At 46.7% G+C, this 22,940-nt stretch overlaps 1 protein-coding gene across 2 annotated transcripts in view; it reads left to right on the top strand.

Moving 5' to 3' along the window:
• RASGRP1 (RAS guanyl releasing protein 1) overlaps positions 1-22,940 on the top strand; it is a 78,495-nt gene that overhangs the window by 28,169 nt on the left and 27,386 nt on the right. For both annotated transcript variants that reach the window (XM_032856879.1, XM_032856880.1), the window contains exon 3: positions 18,612-18,717. In XM_032856879.1, coding sequence (XP_032712770.1) covers positions 18,612-18,717 — 106 coding nt within the window. The remainder of the gene's footprint in view (positions 1-18,611; positions 18,718-22,940) is intronic.

Consider the following 22,940-nt stretch of genomic DNA (forward strand, 5'->3'; position numbering starts at 1 on the left):
TATTGAACCATCCTTGAAAACTGGAGTAGATCACACTTGATTGTGGTCTAGGGTCTTTTTAATGTATTGTTAAATTTAGTTAATATTTTGTTGAGTATTTTTGCATATATCTTCATCAGAGGTATTGGCCTATGATGTTCTTTTTTGTATTGTCTTTGTTTAGGTTTGGCATCAGGGTGATGCTGGTCTCATAGGATGAGTTTGCAAGTACTCCTTCCTCCTTCAGTTTTTTAGAGTAATTTGAGAAGGATAGGTATTAGTTCTTCTTTGAATGTTTGGTAGAATCCCCTGTGAAGTCATCTAGTCCTGACTCATTTTTTGTTGGGCGTTTTTTGATACTGGCTCCATTTCATTACTAGTAATCACTTGATTCAGGTTTTTTATTTCTTCTTGATTCAGTCTTGGAAGAGTATATGTTTCTGGGAATTTATACCTTCTAGGTTGTCCAATTATTTGGCATATAATCATTGATAGTATTGTTTTATGATCTTTCAAATTTCTGTGGTGTCAATTATAACTTCTCATTTTTTTAATTTGAGCCCTCCCTCCTTCCTACCCCTGCCGCCGCCGCTGCTTTTCCTCCTCCTCCTCCTCTCTCTCTCTCTTTCAATCTAGCTAAAGGTTTATCAATTTTACCTTTTTGATGAACCAGCTCTTCGTTTCATTAATCTTTTATATTGTTTTGTTTTCATTCTCTGTTTCATTTATTTCTGCTCTGATTTTTTGTTATTTCCTTTTCTACTAACTTTGGGCCTTGTTCTTCTTTTTCTCTTGCCTTTAAGTGTAAGGTGAGATTGTTTGAGACTTTTCTTGTTTCTTGAGGTAGGCCTGTATCATTATAAACTTCCCTCTTAGAACTGCTTTTTCTCTGTCTCATGGACTTTGGAACACTGTGTTTCCATTTTTATTTATCTCAAGGTGGTTTTTTGTTTTGTTTTGTTTTGTTTTCACTGACGCCTTGGTTTTGTAGCATGTTGTTTAGTCCCCCGTGTTAATTTTTTCCTGTTTTCTTCTTCATTTCTTCTTGATTTCTAGTTTCATTCTGTTGTGGCTGGGAGAGATTCATGGTATGATTTCAGTCTTCTTGTATTTATTGAGACTTGTTTTGTGGCCTAATGTGATCTTCCTGGAGCATGTTCTATGTGCAGGTGAAAAAAAAATGTGTGTTCTGCTGTCTTTGGATGAGATGTTCTGTGTCTGTCTATTAAGTCCATATGCTCAAATGCGTCATCTAAGGCCTCTGTTTCCTTACTGGTTTTTCTGTCTGGACGATCTATCCATTGATGTAAATGGGGTGTCAGTTTCTCCCTTTACATCTACTAATATATGCATTATAGACCTACGTGCTCCCATGTTGGGTGCGTAGGTACTTATAGTTGTTATGTCCTGTTGTTGGATTGATCCCTTTATCTTTATGGAATGCCCTTTTTTTTATCTCTTGCTATAGCCTTTGCTTTAAAGTCTCTTTTGTCTTATCTAATTATCGCTACACCAGCTTTCTTTTTGTTCCCATTTTTGTGGAATATCGTTTTCCATCCCCTCATTTGCAGTTTCTGTGTGTCTTTAGATCTGCAGTGAGTCTCTTGTGGGCAGCATGTAGAGGAGTCTTATTTTTCTAATCCATTTAGTTACCCTGTATCTTTTGGTTGAAACATTTAGACCAAGTGCATTTAAAGTAACTATTGATATATATGTACTTGTATTTTGTTAATTATTTTTCTGGTTGTTTTTTGTAGTTCATCTCCATTCCTTTCTTCTTGGTCTCTTCCCTTATAGTTTGATTACTTTCTTTAATGTTATTTTTAGATTCCTTATTATCTTTCTTTCTTTTTTATTTTTGGTATACCTATTTTGAGTTTTTGGTTTGTGGTTACCCTGAAGTTCATATATAACAAACACCCTATGTGCATAGCACATAGTTCAAACGCATTCTAAAAGCACTATATTTTTATCTCTCCTTCCCCAAATGTCATATGTATTTGACATCATATTTTGCATTTTTATTTTGTGTATCACATAACCAATTATTGTAGATATTGTTTTTACCAATCTTGTCTTTTAACCTACGTTTAGCTTTATAAGTGGTTGATCCACTACCTTTAGTATGTTTGCTTTTACCAGTGATATTTTTTCTTGTTTTATCTTGTTTATGGCCTTACTTTTCTTCTTAAAGAGCTTTCTTTAACATTACTTATAAATCCAGTTTAGTGGTGATGAGCTACTTTAGCTTTTGTTTATCTGGGAAATTGTCTCCCACAGTTTTTAATAGATAGCCTTGCTGGGTAGAGTATTCTTGGTTGTAGTTTTTTTCCCCTAGCACTTTGAATATATCACGAGACTCCCTTCTGCACTGCAAAATTTCTGCTAAAAAAAAAAAAAAAATCAGCTGATAGTCTTATGGATGTTCTTCCCTTGTATGTAATTAGTTGCCTTTCTTTTGCTGCTTTTAAGATTCTCTCTTTATCTTTAACTTTTGACATTAATTATTATGTGTGTTGATGTGAACCTCCTTGGGTTCATCTTGTTTGGGGCTTTCTGAAGTTCCTAGCCTGTATCTCTATTTCCTTTTCTAAGTTAAAGAAGTTTTCAGCTATTATTTTTTTCAAATAAGTTTTTTGCCTCTTTTCTTTCTGGGACCCCTGTAATACAAATGTTAGTATACTTGATGTTGTCCCAAAGGTCCCATAACCTATCCTCATTTTTCTTTCAGTTTGGGTGAATTCCATTGCTCTGTCTTCCACATCACTGATCTTTTCTTCTGCATCCTCTAATCTGCTTTTGATTTCCTCTAGGGTATTATTGGTTCCATCTTATATTTTCTCTTTTTTGAAGTTCTTACCATATCCATCCATTCTTCTCAGAGGAGTTCAGTAAGTTTCTTTATGACCATTACTTTTTTTTTTTTTTTAAATGGAAGTCCTGCCTTTTTTTTTTTTTTTTCTTTTTAAGATTCTACTCATTTGAGAGAGAGAGAGAATGAGAGCGAGTGAGCATGAGGGGGGAAGGTCAGCAGGATAAGCAGACCCCTGCTGAGCAGGGAGCCCAATGTGGGACTCAATCTCGGGACTCCAAGATCATGATCTGAGCTGAAAGCAGTTGCTCAAGCAACTGAACCACCCAGGTGCCCAGTGACCATTACTTTGAACACTTGATCAAAAGTATTGCTTTTCTCCATTCTTTTAGTTATTTTTCTGAGTTTTTGTCTTGTTCTTTCATTTGGAACATATCTGTCTCCTCATTTTATTGAACTCTCTGTGTTTGTTTCTATGTATTAGATAGGTTAGCTCTGTCTCCTAGTCTTGAAGGACTGGGCTTATGTAGAAGGGGCCAGTCCTGGCTAAGGCCAATTGCTGGGTGTGATGTGACAGGAACCATTTTGAGAGGGCACTGTCTCAGCCAAGGCTGCCTGCCAGGTGTAGTAGGGCAAGAGCCCCTTTGGAGGGGTGTCTGCCAACATAGGCGAGTTGAGTGGTGCAGGTCTGCAGGGGAACACTGGAGTTAGGTGAGCAATGCTAACAAGGTAGACAGTGTCTGAACTAGTACCCATTGTTGGGACAGTTAGGCAGAAGCAGGGGGGAAAATGTGGTGCCTGCAAGTATGTCATTCCCAGAGAAACTTCTTGTAGATCACTGCCCCTCCAGCACATGGCTGAAAACCAGTAAATCTCCCTTACATATGGCCCAGACACTTTCTCATCTTCCATCTCTGTGCTGGGTCTTGGAACAAGTAAGATTGTATGTGGGCCCTTGAAGAGTGGAGTCTTGATTTCCTATAGCTCTCAAGTTTTTTCAGTGGTAAGCCCTGGTAATTTTCAAAGCCAAACTTTCTAGTGGTTATTCTTCCTAGTGCTGGTCCCCAGGGTGGGGTGCATCCGATGTGGCTTGAGCCCCTCACTCCTCAGGGAGGACATCAGTGTCTGTGATAGCCCTCTCACTGTGCACCTCTGCCACACTGGGGGTATAGGTCCTACCCAGACTGCATCTCTGCCCCACCTACCTTTCTTGATATGACTTTTTCTTGATACTCTTAGCTGTAAAAGAGCTGTTCTGCTCCAGGTCATTTTCAGAGAGAGTTGTTCTACATGTAATTGTAGCCTTGGTGTATCTGGGAGGAGGTGAGCTCAGGATCCTCCTACTCTGCCATCTTGATTGGGTTTCTTCTCACTGGAGGACATATTGTTCTCTTGCACAATGACCTTAAAATTAAGGACTCTTAAAGCAATCTGAGAAGCTCTTATTGTCACTGTGTCAAGGGGCTGCTCTGTCTAGGTCTGTAAATGGAATTAAACACCAGCGACATTAACGCAGATTGAAAGAACAGTCTAAATCTTAGTTTGTGCTTTGTCCTTAAGTTTCTCAACTCTTTTTACCCTTTTTTAAAAACTATGTTAATTTCCTCAGCATCACCTCCCTGCATCCTCTCATGTTTCCAAGTCCTGGGACTAGAAATCCCTAGCTGTTTCTTTCTTTGAAAGGCATTTTACTCTTTCCTCATAGTAAGTGTGCAAGTGCTGTTTCGTGTCATCAGTGCTAGCCAATGACTGTTCTTCTATACTGCAATTTTGGGGGAGGAAATGGCCCTAGTTTAATGGGTACAGGAGGGCACTAGAGACTGTAGGAAACCAATAGAAAGGAAACCAACCCTTTTCCTTATCCTTTGGAGAATTCCCATTTAAAAGATATTGCAGGCCCATCATAGACTGGAAACCCTGGAGTCAAAAGGATAACCAGAACAGTAGTTCCCCCTCATCCCATGTCCTTGCTTGGGGACCATGATTGAGTGGTTTTACTCCTCTTGAGTGTTTCTCCATGTGTGAAACAGAGACACGTGTAGCACGCAGAGCCAAGGTGATAGAGTAGATGTCACATGGCATCGCCTGCATCTGGCAAGCAGAGGTTCAGTCCCTGGCGGTGGTTGTTGATGTCAGGGTTCTCATTTACCCGGGAAGCTGGCTCCCGCAGCCCTCAGGAGCCGAGGGGAAGTGACCTTCCCAGCTCTCAGGATGAACAGCCATGGCTGTGGGGGAAAGGGCAGAGCTTAAGTCAAAAGACCAGAACTCAAGTCCCAATACTGTCGTCACCCATCGGCTGTGTGACTTCAGGTTGATCCCATCGCCTTACTGTCCATTTCCGCACCTATGAAATAATTAAACTAATACCCGTCCCCCGGATTTGTAGTGAGGCTCAAATGAGCTAGCGTGCAAGGAGGCCATAGTTGGCAAGAGGGCACCGGTAAATGCACGTGTATGGTACCTCCGCAACAGAGCGAGGGTTTCATGTGCCTACGTGACAACTGTCAGGCAGCCCAGGTTTTCAGGACCCACAAGTCAACCAGATGTCACATGGTTTGGACTCAGTTCAGGACCTCGTTCTCCCCAAAAGATATCAAAGCTCTTTCCTTATCTCAACCGATCTCCTGATTATTGTTCTCTGCTGGGCTGCTGGGGGCAAGATACTGCCAAGCTCTTATTATGCAAATGAGCAAGTTGAGTCTCAGAAATGAGCTACCTCAGGCCCCTTCAGCCTGGGTTCAAACTCCAGGTCTGCCACTTCCAACCTGGACTCAGAGAAGTTAGACCCTTTCTTTCAGTGTCTTTATCTGTCAGATGACAATAATACCACCTTTTGTGTAGAGTTAATACACGTAAGGCCTCTCTCGTACACAGGAAGCATTTCGTGTATGTTAACGAGAAGATAGAGACAGCATCAGGCTAACTTTTGAATATAATTCATTTCCTCTAATCAGATGCTACCTTTACTCCAGCAGCACCAAATAGCCCTCCTGGCTCACCCAGCTTCCAGTTGGTACCAACATTGTGAGTTTCAGTGTTGGATCTGGGCTATTTCTGTGAGATGCTGACAAGCACTGGTTCGTGAGTTGGGGTGCATTGGAACATTCTTGTTTTGCTCTTGGCTCCTGAGTAGAGGGAGGCTGCTGCTCTCCTTCAGGCTGGAAGAGAGTCCTGTCTGGATAGCAAGGTCATCTAGGTGTGTGGGTCTATTAAAACCAGAACTGTTTCCCAGGTCCTCATGCAGACCTCTCTCTAGCACCTCCCAAACTCTACGCTGTCCTCCTGTCTTGAGGGTCTGAGGGGCAGGGGCACTTCAAACCTAGGATGGTGAGGAAGTTTGGATAGCCTCCCAGTTCACTCTGCCATGGAATGGGACCACCCTTGAGAGGAAGCCAAGTCCAGCGTCATTGGCCTGGGCAGCGTGACATCCCGCCGTGGACAGCCCCTCAGAGTCGTGATTACAGCATTTCATGAAGAATCATAGTTCCATCTGGAGGAGCTGAAGACCAGCAGGAGCAAAAAGGAAAACAAAATGGTGTTCCAGATCCAGCCAGAGAAATAAGAACAGTTCACTGCCATTGTAACGCCTCACAGGCCACTAGGCCCTTTTTTGTCCTTTATCAAACATAATCTAATCTTAACTACAACCAAGGAAGGCGACGGGAGACTTTCAGAGTAACTTCTATCCGATGATGAAAGACTTCGCCGAGTTACCTTTGCCATACAGGGTGAGGTGACCATGGTTTCGTACAGGACTGTTCATGGCAGAGAATTGTAAGCTGAGAACCGTGTCCTTGGAGAACGACCACACTCGGTGTGCTGCTGTTCGTGTCAACACAGACCGATTGCTTCAGCCCCATCGTGTCCCCGAACAAGGGGCCCGAGGCATGTAGGTCTGTGAGGATCGAGTCACACATTAAGAAAAACTTTTTGAAGAAGGTTGATTGTGGGGCTGCCCAGTCCATCTCAGGGAGGCCTCGTGTTAGTTCACCGTGTGGTATGTGGGAAGTTCCCCAAGTTGCTCCTCAGTACCTCTTCAGCCTGTCAACGAACATGCAAAAGAGGCCCCAAATTTAACAGACAAGAATGAAGCGATAGAAAGGCGCTCCAGTGAGCTGGAGTAGAGTGCTGCCCCAGATTCTCCTGCCTGTTGTGTTGGCACTGTCTCTTTTTCTTTGGGTCTACCCCTCTTTGCTGGCCTCTCTCCCGGCCACCTGCTGGCAGCCGTGTGTGTGTGTGTCCTCTAGGGAGCTGGGACAGGCCTCTGCCGGGCGGATTCCTGTGGTGCTGTGCTGGGGAATGATCGCTGTGGGAGCCAAGTAGGCTCTGCTGACGGCAGCTCACCCAAGAATCAAGTGGTGGCCCAACTCCCCAGGCAGACAATCCAGTTGTTCCCCGGGGAATGGAGCCAGAGAAGCGGCCGCGCACGGCGTTCAGTGGGTGCTACCTTCTGATGGCCGCTCAGAGAGTCTGAGGTCATGGTGTTATCCCAGAGTCAGATCACTGGGCCTGCCCGGCACCGGCCACAGCTTTCCCTCCCCTGGCCTGTTAGTGCCAGCCCAACTCCTGCCTCAACTGTGTCTCATTCGCAGAACTGAAGAGGACAGCTTCTCTCACGACTTGTCAGCCCCCTGATTCTTCAGACGTGACAGGCCCAGACTGAGGCAGCGGTTCCCGAGGAAGGCCGGCTGTCTTGCTCAGCAGAGACAACACAGATAAAAGCTCTTTTTCACGTTAGGCAGTCCTTGTACTTGGTTAGACATTTATAGATTGCAATCACTCATCCAAAAAATCTGGGTCATCTTTTACATAGAGCTTCACGCGTTGGAAGAACAGCTGTGCCCAGGGAGGAATGTTCCTGCTGCTGGCTGGGCCAAGGGAGCAGAGAGAGCACCTGCTGCGCCAGATGGGGGAGGTGGGCCAACACAGGAGGGCTGGGAGCTCCCCGGGGGCCTTAGCATTTCCACCCACACAGCCACTGGCTCCGCAGGCATTCTGGGTTCTGGCTGTCCTAGCTAAATGATGCCAGTAATAGCTGCTTTGTGTGGATGTCATGAAAAGTGGTAGGTTTAAGTGTTAGGATCTCCGGGGTGATTTTTAGAGAATGTACCCTAACTGCAGTGAGAGAGCTGGTCCGTACGGGGACAGGGCTTCTTGGGGAGAGAAAGAGAAGTAGGGCTGTGGGTAAGGGGGTTTGCCTTGTACTGTGGATGGCTGAAAGGCAGGGCTCTTCCCAGTATAGCCAGTCTTCACCCCATTCGCCTACTCCTTGAGGAGACACTCGTGCCAAGGAAGAGCCCTGAGCAGGGGTCAGAAGGCCATTCCTGCCCAGGAGCCTCCACTCACCAGCCCTGTGACCATGGCCAAGGCATGACACCTTGTTTCTTCATCTTTAACATTGAGCCCATGGCCCCTGCCACAGCACAGAGTTGTGAAACTCCCACGTTCAACACGGATGATTCTGTTCGTGGAACCTAAGTGCAGTAAAAACCAAGTATTGCTATCGGGCGTTGTCATCTGTGGAGGCCAGCGCGGTTCTCTGTCTGCTGGCTTCAGGAATGGTTTGCTCACATGCACATTGTGTGTGTGTGTGTGTGTGTGTGTGTGTGTGTGTGTGCGTGTGCATGTGTGCGCATGAAGTGTCTAGGTGCTGTGCCACTTGAAATGCCTGCCCCTCCTCGCACCCCCACCCTGCCCCAACAGGATGGAGAGTAAGTAGAATGAAGGGAGGAGGCACAGGGGCTTTTCCCCACCAAGTGTCTTCCTGGTCGGCCTCTCTGGGACAGGAGACGAGGGAGGCCTGATGGCACCAAATCCCCTTTATTGTAGAGGCTGATAAGCCAGGTTTTCGCCTTCTCTTGGTCCCTGGCCCAGCGGTTGGGTGGGAGTAGGGAGAAGAGGTGAGCTTGGCCGGCCCCTTCCCCACTTGGGGAGGATTCTGCCTCTAGAGGCCTGTTGGTCAAGTTTGCAGGTGCAGGTCATGGTTAAATTGAGGCTTATGTCTTGTCCATGTCGTAGTGTCCCCCGGCCACTGCAAATAAATAATTAAAGCCAGTTGTCACCGAGATCCTCAGAGCCCCTGGACGCCCTGCTGGGCCACGGGTTAGCAGACACTCTGCCTACATCTTCACGCTCCCATGGCCGGCCCCGCACCTTTGGCCCGGCTGTGATGGGCCAGGTTATCCAAAAGGGAATAAGGCCGAGGCTGGATTTACAGGGAACTGGGAGCGTCCCTCTTCCCAGATTCTCACCTTACATTAAAACTTTTGTCTCTGGGTTAGCGCATGAACCACGGGCAAATCGCTCTTGTAGCTCCTGAGCGGCTTCACCCTTGACATCCTTCTCCACCAGCGGAGCTTCTGGGTCTGGATTAACTGTTCCTTCCATCACTAGCCAAGGTCCAGAGGGAGACGAGGAGGGGGATGAACGTGGGTTCAGGAGCACCTGGTAGGAAGGAACACCACAGGCTGCTGGACAAGACCAACATTTTCGACCTCGGGTGGGCTGCTGAGCCCTGCACCCGCCCATCCCCACCCCCCCAGCGTGCTGGCTCGGGGGCCCGAGGACCAAAAGCAAGACCAATGCGGTACCCGACACATGTTCTCAGCTGTGCAGGTGGTTGGGAGTTGTGGGAGTTCAGGGTACGGAGCACCCCCTCTCTCTTCCCGTGGACATCCTGCCCTGGTGGCAGCTGTTAGTGCTAAAAAGCAAAACAAGGAACGGCCACAAACTCTTGACGTATTCTTCAGCTTGCCGATTTTTGTATCCTCCCCAAACGGGATTTCTAGTGTCGCTGTCAAGCAGATTTTGTTTCTTTAGAACATTTATCCGGTGTTACGCATTCACGATTGTCCGTGTGTCTGTCAACTTCTCCCTGGATCCTGTCTTCTCATTTCTGGAGACACTGACCTCCACTCATGGTTTCTGCTCTGCTTGAGGCTCTAGATCCATTTCTGCCCCCCATGCTTTTGACCCTAGAGTTCCCATTACCATTTTTTCTGGTCCCCGGTTTTGACACAACCGCTGTTTGGTGTTGTGCCCCCAAGACCGACAGCTGGCTGCTCGCAGTATGCCAATTTCTGATCTTCTGCCTCTGTACACTCAAAATTCTCCACATATCAAGAGATGTCCATGGAAACCAAAACAAAGAGGAAGCAAAGACTGTGTTCTGCAGTTTCTCTGGTGTTTGGTCATGTTTTATGTCCATTCTGCTGCAAGTCGTTCGTGCCTCATGCCCGGACAGACATTGGCTGTAGGAACGTCATCCCCACCTCTTGTCAGTAAGAAGCGGTACCTGGAATGCAGCGGATTGCTAGTTTACTCTCATGGGGTTCCAATCATTAGGGAGCAGTTCATTGCTGTCAGAGGCAAATAACTTGTTTAAGATACAGCCACAGAAAGGAGGAAGAGTGTGCAGACTAGTTGAGGGGCAAAGGGCTGAACCAGATGACCTCTTGAATCTCCAAGTTCTGAGTCACTTCTCCACAAACATCAAGATGCTTCCTGAACCATCATGACTCGACAGGGTCTCGCCCTTCTCCGAACTTTGCCATTCTTCTGTGTTCTCACTCTTAACTTTTACTGCCTGATAGATTATGTCTTGGGCGTACGTCTTACTCCCTAACTAGATTGCGGGCTCCTTAATGACGAGGGGTTTCCGTAGCGCTCCTCAGCTCTCCTTTAGGACCTAAGACAGTGCCTCACACAGAGTAGATGAGTCACCAGTGGAGGTTAATCGCATCAAAAAATGTTTTTAGTTGAAATGGAATGAAAAGTCACTACATAGAATAGTTGGGGAGCCATAGCCTTTCCCTGGAAAGGTACAAGTAGATGCTAGATAGCCACTTGCTTTCCTGAGTTTGAAGGTTGAGGTAGAAAATGTCAAATGTCTTTTCCACCCCGAGATCTTGTGATTCCACAAAGTGTAACTATTGCTGCCACTGAGCCTAATGATGGAAAATGATTTTGTTTTCTTTCTTCTTCTTCTTCGGGTTTTTTGTTTGTTTGTTTGTTTGTTTGGTTCATAGATAAATGACTATCTAGAAGCCATGTGGCTTTTCTTTTTTGTTTTGTGGACCAAATGGTCCACAGGTTGGATGGATCCTTAACTAATACACTTCCCCAACAGCATATATTACTCCCCAGGTCTAGTGATAAGAGTATAGAAGATTGACATTTTGTAACCCGCTGAGGTTTCAACCCCTTAAAGAAGTCTCCCCTGAAGTGTGAGAAGCAGATGGTACTGAGAAAATATGCACATTTTATTATGCATTGCACATTTTACTTATTAGAATTTTTAGTATGATACCCTGCATTTTGAAAAGCCTAAAGATGCAAACAAAATGAAATTATTCATTGAAATATTTAAATCCACTTGCAGCAATTATATCGAAATATCAAAATTAAATCCTGCAGTCTGGAAGGTAAATTCCCCTTGACCACCCACTTAGAAATCTGACTTTCAAAGGGAGGCTCTTCTTCTCAAAAAAGAAGTGCTTGTTCGTGAGATGAAGTCAGGAAGGGAAGGCACCCTTGATGAGGTCCCACAGAGGCTGAACATCGCATTGGGGAGAGATGGCGGCAGGAGCGAGGGCAAGGGAACGTGCCAAATTCCTCCTGGTTGGAAAGTAGAGCCAAGAAGTGAGTCTGAGTGTAGGTGCAGACATGCTTCTTCCCTCATCCCATTCCTGCCTCGCTTTGCTGAGTGAGTCACCCACTCCTGGCCTTACCATTTGCCAGCCTTCACGCCCACAGAGAGCATGTGACGATTGCCACGCCGCAGTGGGGGAACATTGTGGAACTCTGGAAGAAGGGGTGCAGGGTAACAGCGGAGAGCAAATATGGTTTGGCATCTTAGGCACAACACCCTTCTTAAGGGCAACTTTAATGATCAGTGTATATCTGCCAAGGCATCCAGAAGTTTTTCAGAAATCATCAAGAGTATAGAAACTCTTTTAAACGTGCATTGCTTCCAATCCAGCAGCCCAGCAGTATGTCTTAGACTCAGCCCTGAGCACTGGAAGAGATCTTGAAGCTGGTCTCCTTCAGCCCCCTCTTCACACTTGAATTCCCTCTCCTAACTGATGGCCGCGCGGCAGGCAGTTGCGTCTAGTGGAGAGAGCTGGAGTTCTGGAATCAGACAGACCTGGAGCCAGATCCGGATCCTCGCTCTTTGTCTCTTTGACCTAGAACACATTACCTCATCTTTCTATACTTTGATTTCCTCAGCTCTCAGTGTGGGGCCACACCAACATTGCTCAATTATTTTAAGAATGAGAGATGACACATTAAGGAGCTTTAGTGCAGCCCCTGGGATTAATAGGACTTCAGTGGGTAATGGCGGCTCTGCCCTTGTGGGTGCAGCCTCCCCGTGAGCACCTCCATGGTGAGAGTGCTCCCGTTTTTGGCAGTCCTGGTGGTTAGAAGTTTCTGCCCCGTGTGGTGCTCAGTCCTCTCTCCTCCTCCGCCTCCCTGGTTCTGCCCCCTGGTTTCTCTCAGCCTCCCCCACAGAACAAATCTAAACCCTCTACCACAGATGGTACTGTGGACATGTGAAGATAGTCCTAAGAGCTCTTCTCAGTTTACTCTGGAATAAACCTATTTAGTTTCTCGAATCCTTCTACATGTCACTGGTTTTGATCTCACCCAGGATACTTCTAAGCCCTTTTTCCTAATCCATGAGCATCCATGGAAAGATGCCAGGCAGCCACAGAGAATGGTGGAGATAGCAAGCCTGCCCGTACTGGAAAAGCCTGTCACTGTGTCTACGGCTCCCCTGAATGGTCTAATGCATACCCCACAAAGATTTTCATTTTCCCTACTTTTTACCGTAGTGTCCTGGAATTTGACCCTACTACCTCGGTGAGGAAAGGAGCATTATAGAAACCATATTGTCAGATGCTGAATTGGAAAAGTTAGCTAACCCCCATGGGGCACCTGGGTGGCTCAGTCAGTTAAGCATCTGCCTTCAGCTCACATCATGATCCCAGGGTCCTGGGATCAAACCCCACATCAGGCTCCCTGATCAGCAGGGAGTCTGCTTCTCCCTCTGCCCCTCACACCTCCCCCCGCCCCCACCTTGCTTTCTTGTACTCTCTCATTCTCTGTCTCTCAAATAAATAAATAAAATCTTAAAAAATGAAAAGTTAGCTTCCTCATAATTGTGATAGATTTGACGACATTGTTACACCTGTCCCCCCTTTTTCACCTTCCGTGTGTCAATGATATTCTTCATGTGACTTTAAAGTTCCCACTCTTTTGCTGGAGATGCAGTAGTATGACTTGCTTTGGCCAGCAGAACGAGGCAGAAGTGACAGCAGGCCACTTCCAAGCCTAGGCTTAGGAGGCCTTCGTATTTCCAGTCGCCATTTCACGCCCCGCTGTCGCCATGAAAGAACAGAACTCAACCAGCCAGCTGGTCCTGGTTGGGGCCGTGGTGGGGGGGGTCGTGTAACAGAGGTCCCCAGCAAAGTCCAGCCTTTCTCTGCTGACCCGCCAGCCAGTTCACTGGAGAAAAAATAATTGAGTGCTGTTTTAAGTCACTGAGGTTTGGGGTGGTTTGTTATGTGGAATTTCCGTGGCAAGATATCACTGTTACAGAAATTGGGCCAGAAAACAGAGCGCAACGCTAACCAGTTCCAGGCAATTTCTGCACCAACACCTGTACAGCGAGCATTTTCCCCACAAGCGTTTTTGCTGCATAACTAATCAGGTGAAAAACAATTTGGCCATGAAAGATAAAAATCTCTCTCTCTCTCTCTCTCTCTCTCTCTCTCACACACACACACACACACACACACACAGGGATATTCATTTTAACGGACATGAGAAAACATGAAAACTGAATAACAAAATTAAAACGACTTTATTGCACAATACAAAACATTTGAGTGCCTTTAACATGTGCCGTGGCAGTACTGTGCAGATAACTGAGTGTTTCTCTGTGCTGTAGCAAAGCATAGTCTTCAAAGTCTTTCATACTATAGATTTTTTTTTTTTCTTATGGATTTGTCTCCTTGCTAAAACATCCTCCATCAGGGGCGCCTGGGTGGCTTAGTTGGTTAAGCGTCTGCCTTCTGCTCAGGTCATGGTCTCAGGGTCGTGGGCTCAAGTCCCACATTGGGCTCTCTGCTCAGCGGGGAGCCTGCTTCTCCCTCTCCCACTCCCCCTGCTTGTGTTTCCCCTCTCTGTGTCTCTGTCAAATAAATAAAGTAATCTTTAAAAAAATAATAATAAAATATCCTCCGTCATTAAGAGAGGTACCAGTTTCCAAATACCAGGATGCATATTTGGTGTACCTGAGCTCCAGACCACATTGTGAAGCCCTTCTCCACTACTGTTTGTTCTTGGCACATTGTCCTTTGTCCGCTGATGGACATTCCAAGTTCTGTGGGAAACATGGGCTCAAAACTCGGTGCCACTGTATAGACCATTGTGAGGGCTGAGCATCTCCTATAAAAATGGGGAGCACAGCAGCATGGAAAGATGAAGCCAAACTGTCAACTGGGTTTTTTTGTTTTTGTTTTTGTTTTTTTTATCTTTTACAGCAAAATTGCCTTAGTTTTGCCTGTTACTTATGCGATGAAAAAGCTTGTGGCAAAGATGCTTATGATGAGAAACACTTGACATGATATACACTGTGCCTCACTAAGCTGAGAAGAATTCATGAAAGATTAACGAAATGAGGGCCCCTGGGTGGCTTAGTCAGTTAAGCGTCTGCCTTCAACTCAGGTCATGGTCCTGGGGTCCAGCCCTGCACCGGGCTCCCTGCTCAGCAGGAAGTCGTCTTCTCCCTCTCCCTCTGTCCCTCCCTGTTGCTTATGTGCTCAAACACACTCTCTCTCTCTCTCACCCCCAAATACAATTTTTTAAAAAATCTTAAAAAGAAAATGAACAAAACCATAACCAGCCTAACTGAATACTTCATAAAAATGATATGTCAAGTTGTAACCTCGAGGGTTTTTTGGTAAACTTCAGCCAAGAAGAAAAGAAATACATATATTATGTACATCATCAGTGAAATAGGTAATGACAAAAGCAAAAGCAAATCCAATGTCCAAAGACCTAAGAAAAGGGTTGTCCTAGTTGATACAGTTTATTCATTTACTCAACAAATGTTTATTGAATACCTGCCCTGTGTGCTCCCTGTTCTAGGCCCTGGAAACAAGGTTGTGGGAGAAACAGGTCTGGGGCATCACACAGCTTGTATTCTAGGGGAGACTCACAAAATAAAAATTGAAAAGATAACTTTTAATCCTGGTAAGTGCTACGAAGACTCTCACGCAGGATAATGGTTACGTCAGCAGTTTAAGGAAGACCTCTCGGAGGATGTGACATCGAGGCTGAGACTGGAATGACGTGAAAGGCCAAGGGAAGAAAGGCCACACTGCAGGAAATATCAAACGCAAGTCTGTGAATTAGGAAGAAACTTAGAGGCTCTGAGGTAGAAACAGAGGCATTTCCCCTCTGAAGAGGAGCGATGTGGTATGAAACGTGGGAGAGGTTAGAAGGGGCCAGAACACTGTGGCCAGTGGAACATGTAGAGTTCCACTGGCCACAGCAAGGAGTTTGTGTTTCATTACAAGTGGAATAGAATCTGTTAAAGGGTATGAACCCTATGACCTGACCTACGGGCTGCCTCTTGGCTTCTGTGTGGAGGATGGACAAGAGAGGAAGCAGGGGGTCATTTGGGTTCGTGCCTCATGGTACTGGTTACAACTAGTCTGTGCAGTGGCAAGGATGGGGAGAAATGGACTGGTCTGAGGCTCATTTTGGAAGTAGAATCAAGACCCGCTGATGGACTGGATGTTAGGGCACCTGAGAAATGAAGGATGACTTCTGGGTTTTCTGTTTGGGTAACTGAGGATGGTTGGTGGTGCCATTTCCTGAGATGAGGAAGAATGGAGGAGCGCTGGACTGGGGGGAGCGAGAGGTCTGGAGCTTCGATGGGATGAGTTAGGTTTGAAATTAGACCTCTGCATTGCTTTGCCAAGGAGAATGTTGGACATGTTAATTTGGTACTCAGGCTAAAGATGGAAGTTGGGCAGTCATCAGCAAATAGATGGCATTTTCGCCAAAGAACTAGATGAGTTCACCCTAGAAAAGAAAGTTAAATTTTTTAATTTAAAATTTAAGAAGTTTCAAATTTTTAAAACTGTTTTTGAAAGGAAGTAGGAGGGCTAAGCCACAGAGCATGGTGACATTTAAATGCTCAGCAGAGGAAGAGGAGACAGAAGAAGAGTGTGAGAGAGAAGCTGAGACAGTGTGATGTTATGGAAGCCAAGAGAAGAAAGTGTTCCAGGAAAGAGGATTGTCAGCTTGGTTGGGTTGGGTTGAATGCAACCTGAATCATGAAGTCAGACGAAGCCAGTGAAACAAACTTATTAGATTTGGCAACGTGGAGCTGGTTGGTGGCCTTGAAAATAAACTGTTCACTGGGATAACAGAGGTAGGAGTTAAAATGGTATGGTTGAAAATGGAATGGAAGGTGGGAAATTGATGAGAACAAAGCTTTGCTAGAAAGGGGAATGGAGAAGTGGAGAAGTCTTAGAGCTGGTGAGAGCCTAAAGCTTTGTTACACTGTTTATTTATTTTTTTTAAAGATTTTATTTATTTATTTGACAGACAGATCACAAGTAGGCAGAGAGGCAGGCAGAGAGAGAGAGGGAAGCAGGCTCCCTGCTGAGCAGAGAGCCCGATGCGGGACTCGATCCCAGGACCCTGGGATCATGACCTGAGCCGAAGGCAGAGGCTTTAACCCACTGAGCCACCCAGGTGCCCCTGTGTTTTTTTTTTTTTTTAATGATTTTTATTTTTTTAATTTTTCTTATTTTTTTAAAGATTCTATTTATCAGAGAGAAAGAGAAAGAGAGAGAGTGATCACAGGTAGACATAGAGGCAGGCAGAGAAAGAGAGGGAAGCAGGCTCCCCGATGAGCAGAGAGCCTGGTGCGGAACTCAATCCCTCAACCCTGAGATCATGACCTGAGCTGAAGGCAGAGGCTTAACCCACTGAGCCACCCAGGCACCCCATGTTACACTGTGTATAATGGCATGGGTGAGGAAAGCAGGAGATAGAGAGGGAAGTGGATGACACAGGAGAGAATGTGGACAGAGGCAGTATCGGCATCCTTGAGAAAGAAGGAGACTATGTGCCCAGTGGAAGCCACGGCCTCAGAACGGCCTCCCCGGGGAAATAGGGGAGGGCAAGAAGGGGGAGGAGCAGCACGCACAGAAATCGGTGGATTCGGTGAGGGGAAGGTGAGTGATCTGGCCCCTCGATGCGCAACTTCTCAATGAACTGTGACTTTAGGTCATCATCTAGGGTGAGCCAGGACTTCCGAATCTGGAGCCCAAGTGCACGGTGCCCTTCATTTATTGTCTGGTGTCCTTGGAAAGAGTGAAAATGACAACCTCTTTTGCATAATGTGGTTTTTTTTAAAGCTTTTATTTATTTATTTGACAGAGATCACAAGTAGGCAGAGAGGCAGAGAGAGAGGAGGAAGCAGGCTCCCCACTGAGCAGAGAGCCCGATGTGGGGCTCGATCCCAGGACCCTGGGATCATGACCTGAGCCGAAGGCAGAGGCTTTAACCCACTGAGCCACCCAGGCGCCCTGCATAATGTGTTTTAAAGAGCTTTGAAGTGCTATAGCAAGTCACGTCCATTCTCTCCTTTGATGCTTTGCCCTGAATCATCCAAGTTCCCCTCAGAGGATCGAGTTCACACTGCTTGGTTGAAGGAGAGCACTGGAGTGAAGGAACTGCTTACAGAGATGGGGGTGGAATTAAGGGATGCTGGACCCAGACTGTCAGCAACCAGATGTCATTGTCCCTCCCCCATGGGCCAAGGGGTCCGTGGGGATCCACAGGGTTAGATCTCAGTAAGAGCTGGGGTCATGAAGGATAGGCCATTCACTGAAGAGACCTAGAGCTGCTATCAGGGAAGTGGCACCAAAGCAGAGAGGGCACAAGAGAGAAGTACTTTGACGCCTCTCCCCTCCTGCCCCTTGCTGATGCTTCCCCGTGGCCGAACCCACCTGGAAGCTGGCTGGCAAAGGTGAAGCAATCCGTGCAACACAGCCCCTAACACTTCATGGTGTAAGTTTTGAAAAGATTTCGGAAACCACTGCGAAGGGAATCTGTATACCCAATACCCGTGTATAGAATGCATCTGACCATTTGGTACCTGCTGGGATTTGGAAAACCTAGCTAAGCATGATCTTTGAAATGAACCCAGCCATCATCTCCAAATGTCACATTTGCCTCTAGTCTTCTTCCTTTATTTTCATCTGGAGGCATTTTGCCCATAAAACTAGGAAAGCTTAGATTTCCCTCAATGGCAGGAATCCCTTCCAAGGCCATGAGAGAGCCCTAGAAATGTATTCCTATGGTCACCTGTTCTTGTAAATTTTTCAAAGTTCAGGTGTTTAACTGTAATCTCTTAAGACTATATATTTTTCACTCTGACCCTGGAAAGGACTCCCCCCCCCCCCACCTTATATGCGCTTTGGGCTACATAGAACTTGAATGTGTTTCTGCTTTCAACAGAGACTCGAGTGTATGGTGCAAGGTTTATCCCTTTCCCAAGATCCTACCATCTTTCTGGCAGGGTGGTTAATGCAGCAGGAGGGTAAGAAGCAAAGAAGGGGGTTTTGTGGTGCTCAAGGCAGGCAGGGGGAGAAGGCAGTAAAGCGAGTGGCGAGGCCCCCTGGAGTGGCGAGGCTCTCCCTCCAGCCCTCTACCTTCAGGTAATGGACGTTGTCAGCAGGGGACTCCTTTCTCTCAGGGGGCTGTGCTCAGATGCTGCTTTTTGTGTTTTCAGATGTGGATGGAAACCTGTGTCGGAGTAACCAGCTGTTGCAAGTCATGCTGACCATGCACCGAATTATCATTTCCTCTGCCGAACTGCTCCAGAAAGTCATCACCCTATATCCTTTAGCACAGTGACAGCCGAGTGGGATTCATTCAGAAGTACCTTGAAGTTTGAAACTTGCTTTCGTTTTGAGTGGTTTGGAGCCACTCAGAGTGGTCAGTGGGTTCAAATGTTCTTTCGGAGGTACGGGGGTTGTGCGTGGGGGTGTCGACATGTGTGTCTGTGAGCACACAGGCGCACACATATGTGTCACTGCAGTTGGGCCCGTGCTGATGGCTCGGGCAAGACGTCCAAGAAATCACTGGTCTTCAGTGTGTCTGGTGAGTAAAAGTCCCTTTCCCGCAGGTTAGTCAAAATTCCTGTTCGTCCTGTGCAGGTTGACATGGGTGCAGCCATGACTGCAGTGATGAGCTGGCTGTCCCGTCCCATTCCGCCCTCTTTCCCCGGGCTCTGAAGAAGGGTCCGTGACACCACAGCATCTGACGCAGCCACTGGTGCTTTTATGCTTCAGGCAGAGGCGCTGGCTGTGGGCCAAGCAAACCCTGCTGGATTTTAACCTTACTACGGGGTGTGAATCCAGTGGGTTGGAGAAGGAGCCTGCCCTCTCCCTCTCACCCCGGGGGACGCTGTAAGCCATGGCCCAGGAGGAAGGACTGCAGGTGGGAGGAGACCGTGGAGCACCTGCAGCCCGTGCCCTAGGCATTGAGTCACGCCTGGTGGCTCTTCTCATTCTCTACCCCTCCCCTGGCCCCTTCCTTTTCACCTCATGGCACACAGAAAAATAAAAGTCACCGGAAGAGACTGAGTCCTTCTCTAAACCTACTTACAAATCTTCACTTCTCGTATCCAAGGATTCCAAGGGTGGAGTGTTGGCAGAGGTCTGTGTAGTAAGAGCTGCAGGTAATAAGTGGGTGTCTGGTCTGCAGAGAATTTTCAAGCTGTTATAAGGCTGACTCAGAGGCGGTTGACTTCTGTTAACTCCACGTACCAGCAGTTCTAAACAGTGTCAGTGGTTAAAACCTCCTCAGTGAGAAACTTGTTGCTCTAAGGACTGAACTGTGCTCCGCGACTGCCTCCACCCTGTGCAGACCCCGCTCCCTTCTGCGCCCTGCAGGGTCTGACCCTTCACCTGTGTCCCCTCTCCTCCACTTTGACCTCTGCCCCTTCAATGATACCTGCCCGTCAATCTAAAACACATTCAGGTCTCTCCAGCCTAAGAACTAATTCTCCTCCCTGCCCTCCCTCCCCTGTTAGGGTTAGAAATTTGATGCACAGACCTCCTGAAATAGTCTGCATCACTATCTCCCGTCTCTGGACTCCCACTCACTCCTTCACTCAGCTGGGGCCCCACCCCAGCGCTCAGACTTTCCTCTGATGTCACCACTGGCCTTCTGGTAGCTCAGCCCCTTGGTTCTTTCCTGTCCCTATTTACTCTGGGCTTTGTGGACACCCCTCCACCTCTCCAGGGCCTCCCCTTCTTGGGCGGCCAGTCCTTTGTCTGGCCTCCCATCTAGCCCCTCCTCTGAGCACCTCTCAAACAGGGGGACAGCGTCCTGGTGTCCTTCTCACTCTACCTCCTTCCCTGGGTGATTTCCCACCAGGATTTCCACCTCTGTCCCTCTGTGCTGTGGCCTTTCAAGTCTGTGTTTCTTGTGTTGTTGTTTTTTTTAATTAAGTCCAATTAATTTAATTGAACTTAGTATATGATTAGTACATGATTGAACACATAGTAATAGTACATGATTAGTTTTTGGTATCATGTTCAGGGATTCATCAGTTGCATATCACACCCAGTGCTCATCAGATCCCGTGCCCTCCTTAATGTCCATCATCTGGTTACACCATCCCCCCACACCCGCCCTTCTGCAACCCTCAGTTTGTCTCAAATCTGTATTTCTTTAGCCCAGACTGTTTTATAAAAAATACTTGGACTAGTTTGTGCTGCAGACACTTCTGTCTTAATGAGCCCAAAACTTAATTCATTTTCTCGTCTTCATCCCCTATTACTACCTATTAATTCTGCTTTGACACCTGCATTTTCATTTTCAATTTCAGTTTGTGGTGTCCCTGCCCATCCACTTAGCCAAACCAGAAACCTCAGAGGTGCCCTTGACTCCTCCCCCCTTTCACCTCCTACAGAGTCCATTACTCAATCCCTGGGCTTCTACCCCAGAAATGACTCTTAGCTGCTTTCTTTTCTCCATCTCCTTGCCGCGGCCTTAGTGTGGGCTTCTGTCTTCTCTCCAAGGCCCCTCTCTGTCCAGACTGCTGTTCTCACCAGTGTGCTGCCCTCCCCACCTCCCACCCAGTTCATTACCCACCTCTGAAGCCACTTTCCTGAGAAGCAGATCATGAAGGCCATTGCTTCAGAGCCTCTGCAGACAGCAGGGGGTTGCCCAACTCTCTCTGCAGCTCTCTCAGAGGGCCTGTCTCCCCCACATTGAACTTCTTGGTGCACCAGATGGAACGGGTCCTCTTTCAATTCCTGTGCCTGGAATAACTCTTCCTCCCTCACTGCCTAGCAGACTCTTTCCAGACCCCTCTGTAAAGTCTTTCCTGACATTGTCAGCCTTCCACACACCTCTCCCTTCTAAAAATACATGTAGTGAGCTTAGACAGTGCTTTGAAAATCTAATTCCTTTGCCTTTCGTTTTGTATTGCCTAAGTGAGTGTCTCTCACATCTCTAGTCTGAATGTAATCTGCTTTGAAAAGCTTTTCATCTTCGATTGCAGAAAGTGCTAAGTATTTTTATTCTGTTAGCTAAATACATTGATGGACCCAGACTTCAGTCTGTAAGTTTTGCAGTGTGCTGCTTACGTGCTCTGGTCTCTATAGATGACTATTTCAGGTACACCGCAGCAACTTTGTGTCTAGCTGTTGTGTTCCTATTGTAGAAAGTTACAAAGGTACTAAAAATTTAATTGCAAGTTACCTTAAGAAAAAAATGTAAATATATTTTTAACATAGATTTAAAAATGCATACACTGTAACTTACCTATTTACGTGTCTCCCACAGGAGTCTGTCTGTCTGGCCCCGCATCAGGAACTAGGGCTTATTTATATTTATTTCTCTAAAACTTAGCTCAGAGGCCATCTCACAATAGTACATAATGAATGTTGCCTGACTATGGGAGCAAAACATTGGATACACTTTCTGTATTGGGACTTTTAGGTGAGAAATTTAGGTTTTGTTCTGGGGCGGGGGGCGAGATTCTCAGAAAGGAATATGAAGTGAGATTGCCTGTCACTGAAACCCGGGTTAAACACTGACAGCAGAACAATTTTTTCTTCATGCTTAAGGTCTCTGTTTTCTGACCTGGAAGTAATAGAACTATTAGTTAAGTAAGCTCATGGTTTCCTGCTGCTTCCTGGTTTTTCATAATTAAAAAGTTTTTTTTAAACCTGCTTTGAATGGCTCAAATGCCTGAAAAGTACAGTCAGAACCATACAGTCAGAATACCGGCTGTGGAGAGAAGGAGGATGTGTGGAGCCTGAATCTTCCAGCAAACAGTGACATGAACACCCCCTGCAAGGCAGATGCCGGAGCCCTCTGCTACTGGCCTACACGTGCTGGGCGCTCGCTTCAGGGCCCCAAGTGAGAAAGCGGGCGCCTGGCCTCGCTTCACGTCTCCCTTTGTTGTAGCTTAGGGGCTCTGATGAGGGGCGTGCTCTGCCCTCCTGCCCAGCGTCCTGCCGGGCCCTGCGCAGGGAGCGCTCCGTGCACACTGAGCCATTCACTTGGGCCCTGCCCATAGGCTGGGCCACGAGCCCAGAGCCGCTGCGCACCGCGCTCAGCTGCCGCTGCTGCCTCTGCGGCCCAGCACTGCAGGGATGGACGTTGGCAGGGGGCCACCAGATAAAAGCTCTGCGGTAAACGGCACTGTGTTGGTTTATAGATCTGTTTGGCTGTTGTAAAAGAGAAGTGCGTTTTCCGTCCCTTCTTCATGAAAAAAGGAAGAATAAGATGTCAACAAGTGCATCAAATAATAAAAACACAGAATCTGGGCCATATTTATCTAGAATGTACCCTGTGCTTGGAGCTCTTTGCGTTGACGGCACACACTTCCTCAGTGATATGGACTAAAGACATGTAAAGTCCTTGTTTTCACTTTTAGCTTTTATGCCCAAAGAAAGGCAGGCGTCAGACAGAGCCTTTTATTTCATCCGGTTTGCCAGTTGCCTGGACTTGTTTTTTTTATTTTCTGTGTTGCTGTGCATGTGAGTTTTTGTGTTTTGTTTTGTTTTGTTTTGATGCTTTTGAGGATAGATATTATGGG

This window comes from Lontra canadensis, unplaced genomic scaffold (genome assembly GCF_010015895.1).
Source record: "Lontra canadensis isolate GAN:19392208 unplaced genomic scaffold, GSC_riverotter_1.0 scaffold12, whole genome shotgun sequence".
In the NCBI taxonomy this organism is placed as follows: domain Eukaryota; kingdom Metazoa; phylum Chordata; class Mammalia; order Carnivora; family Mustelidae; genus Lontra; species Lontra canadensis.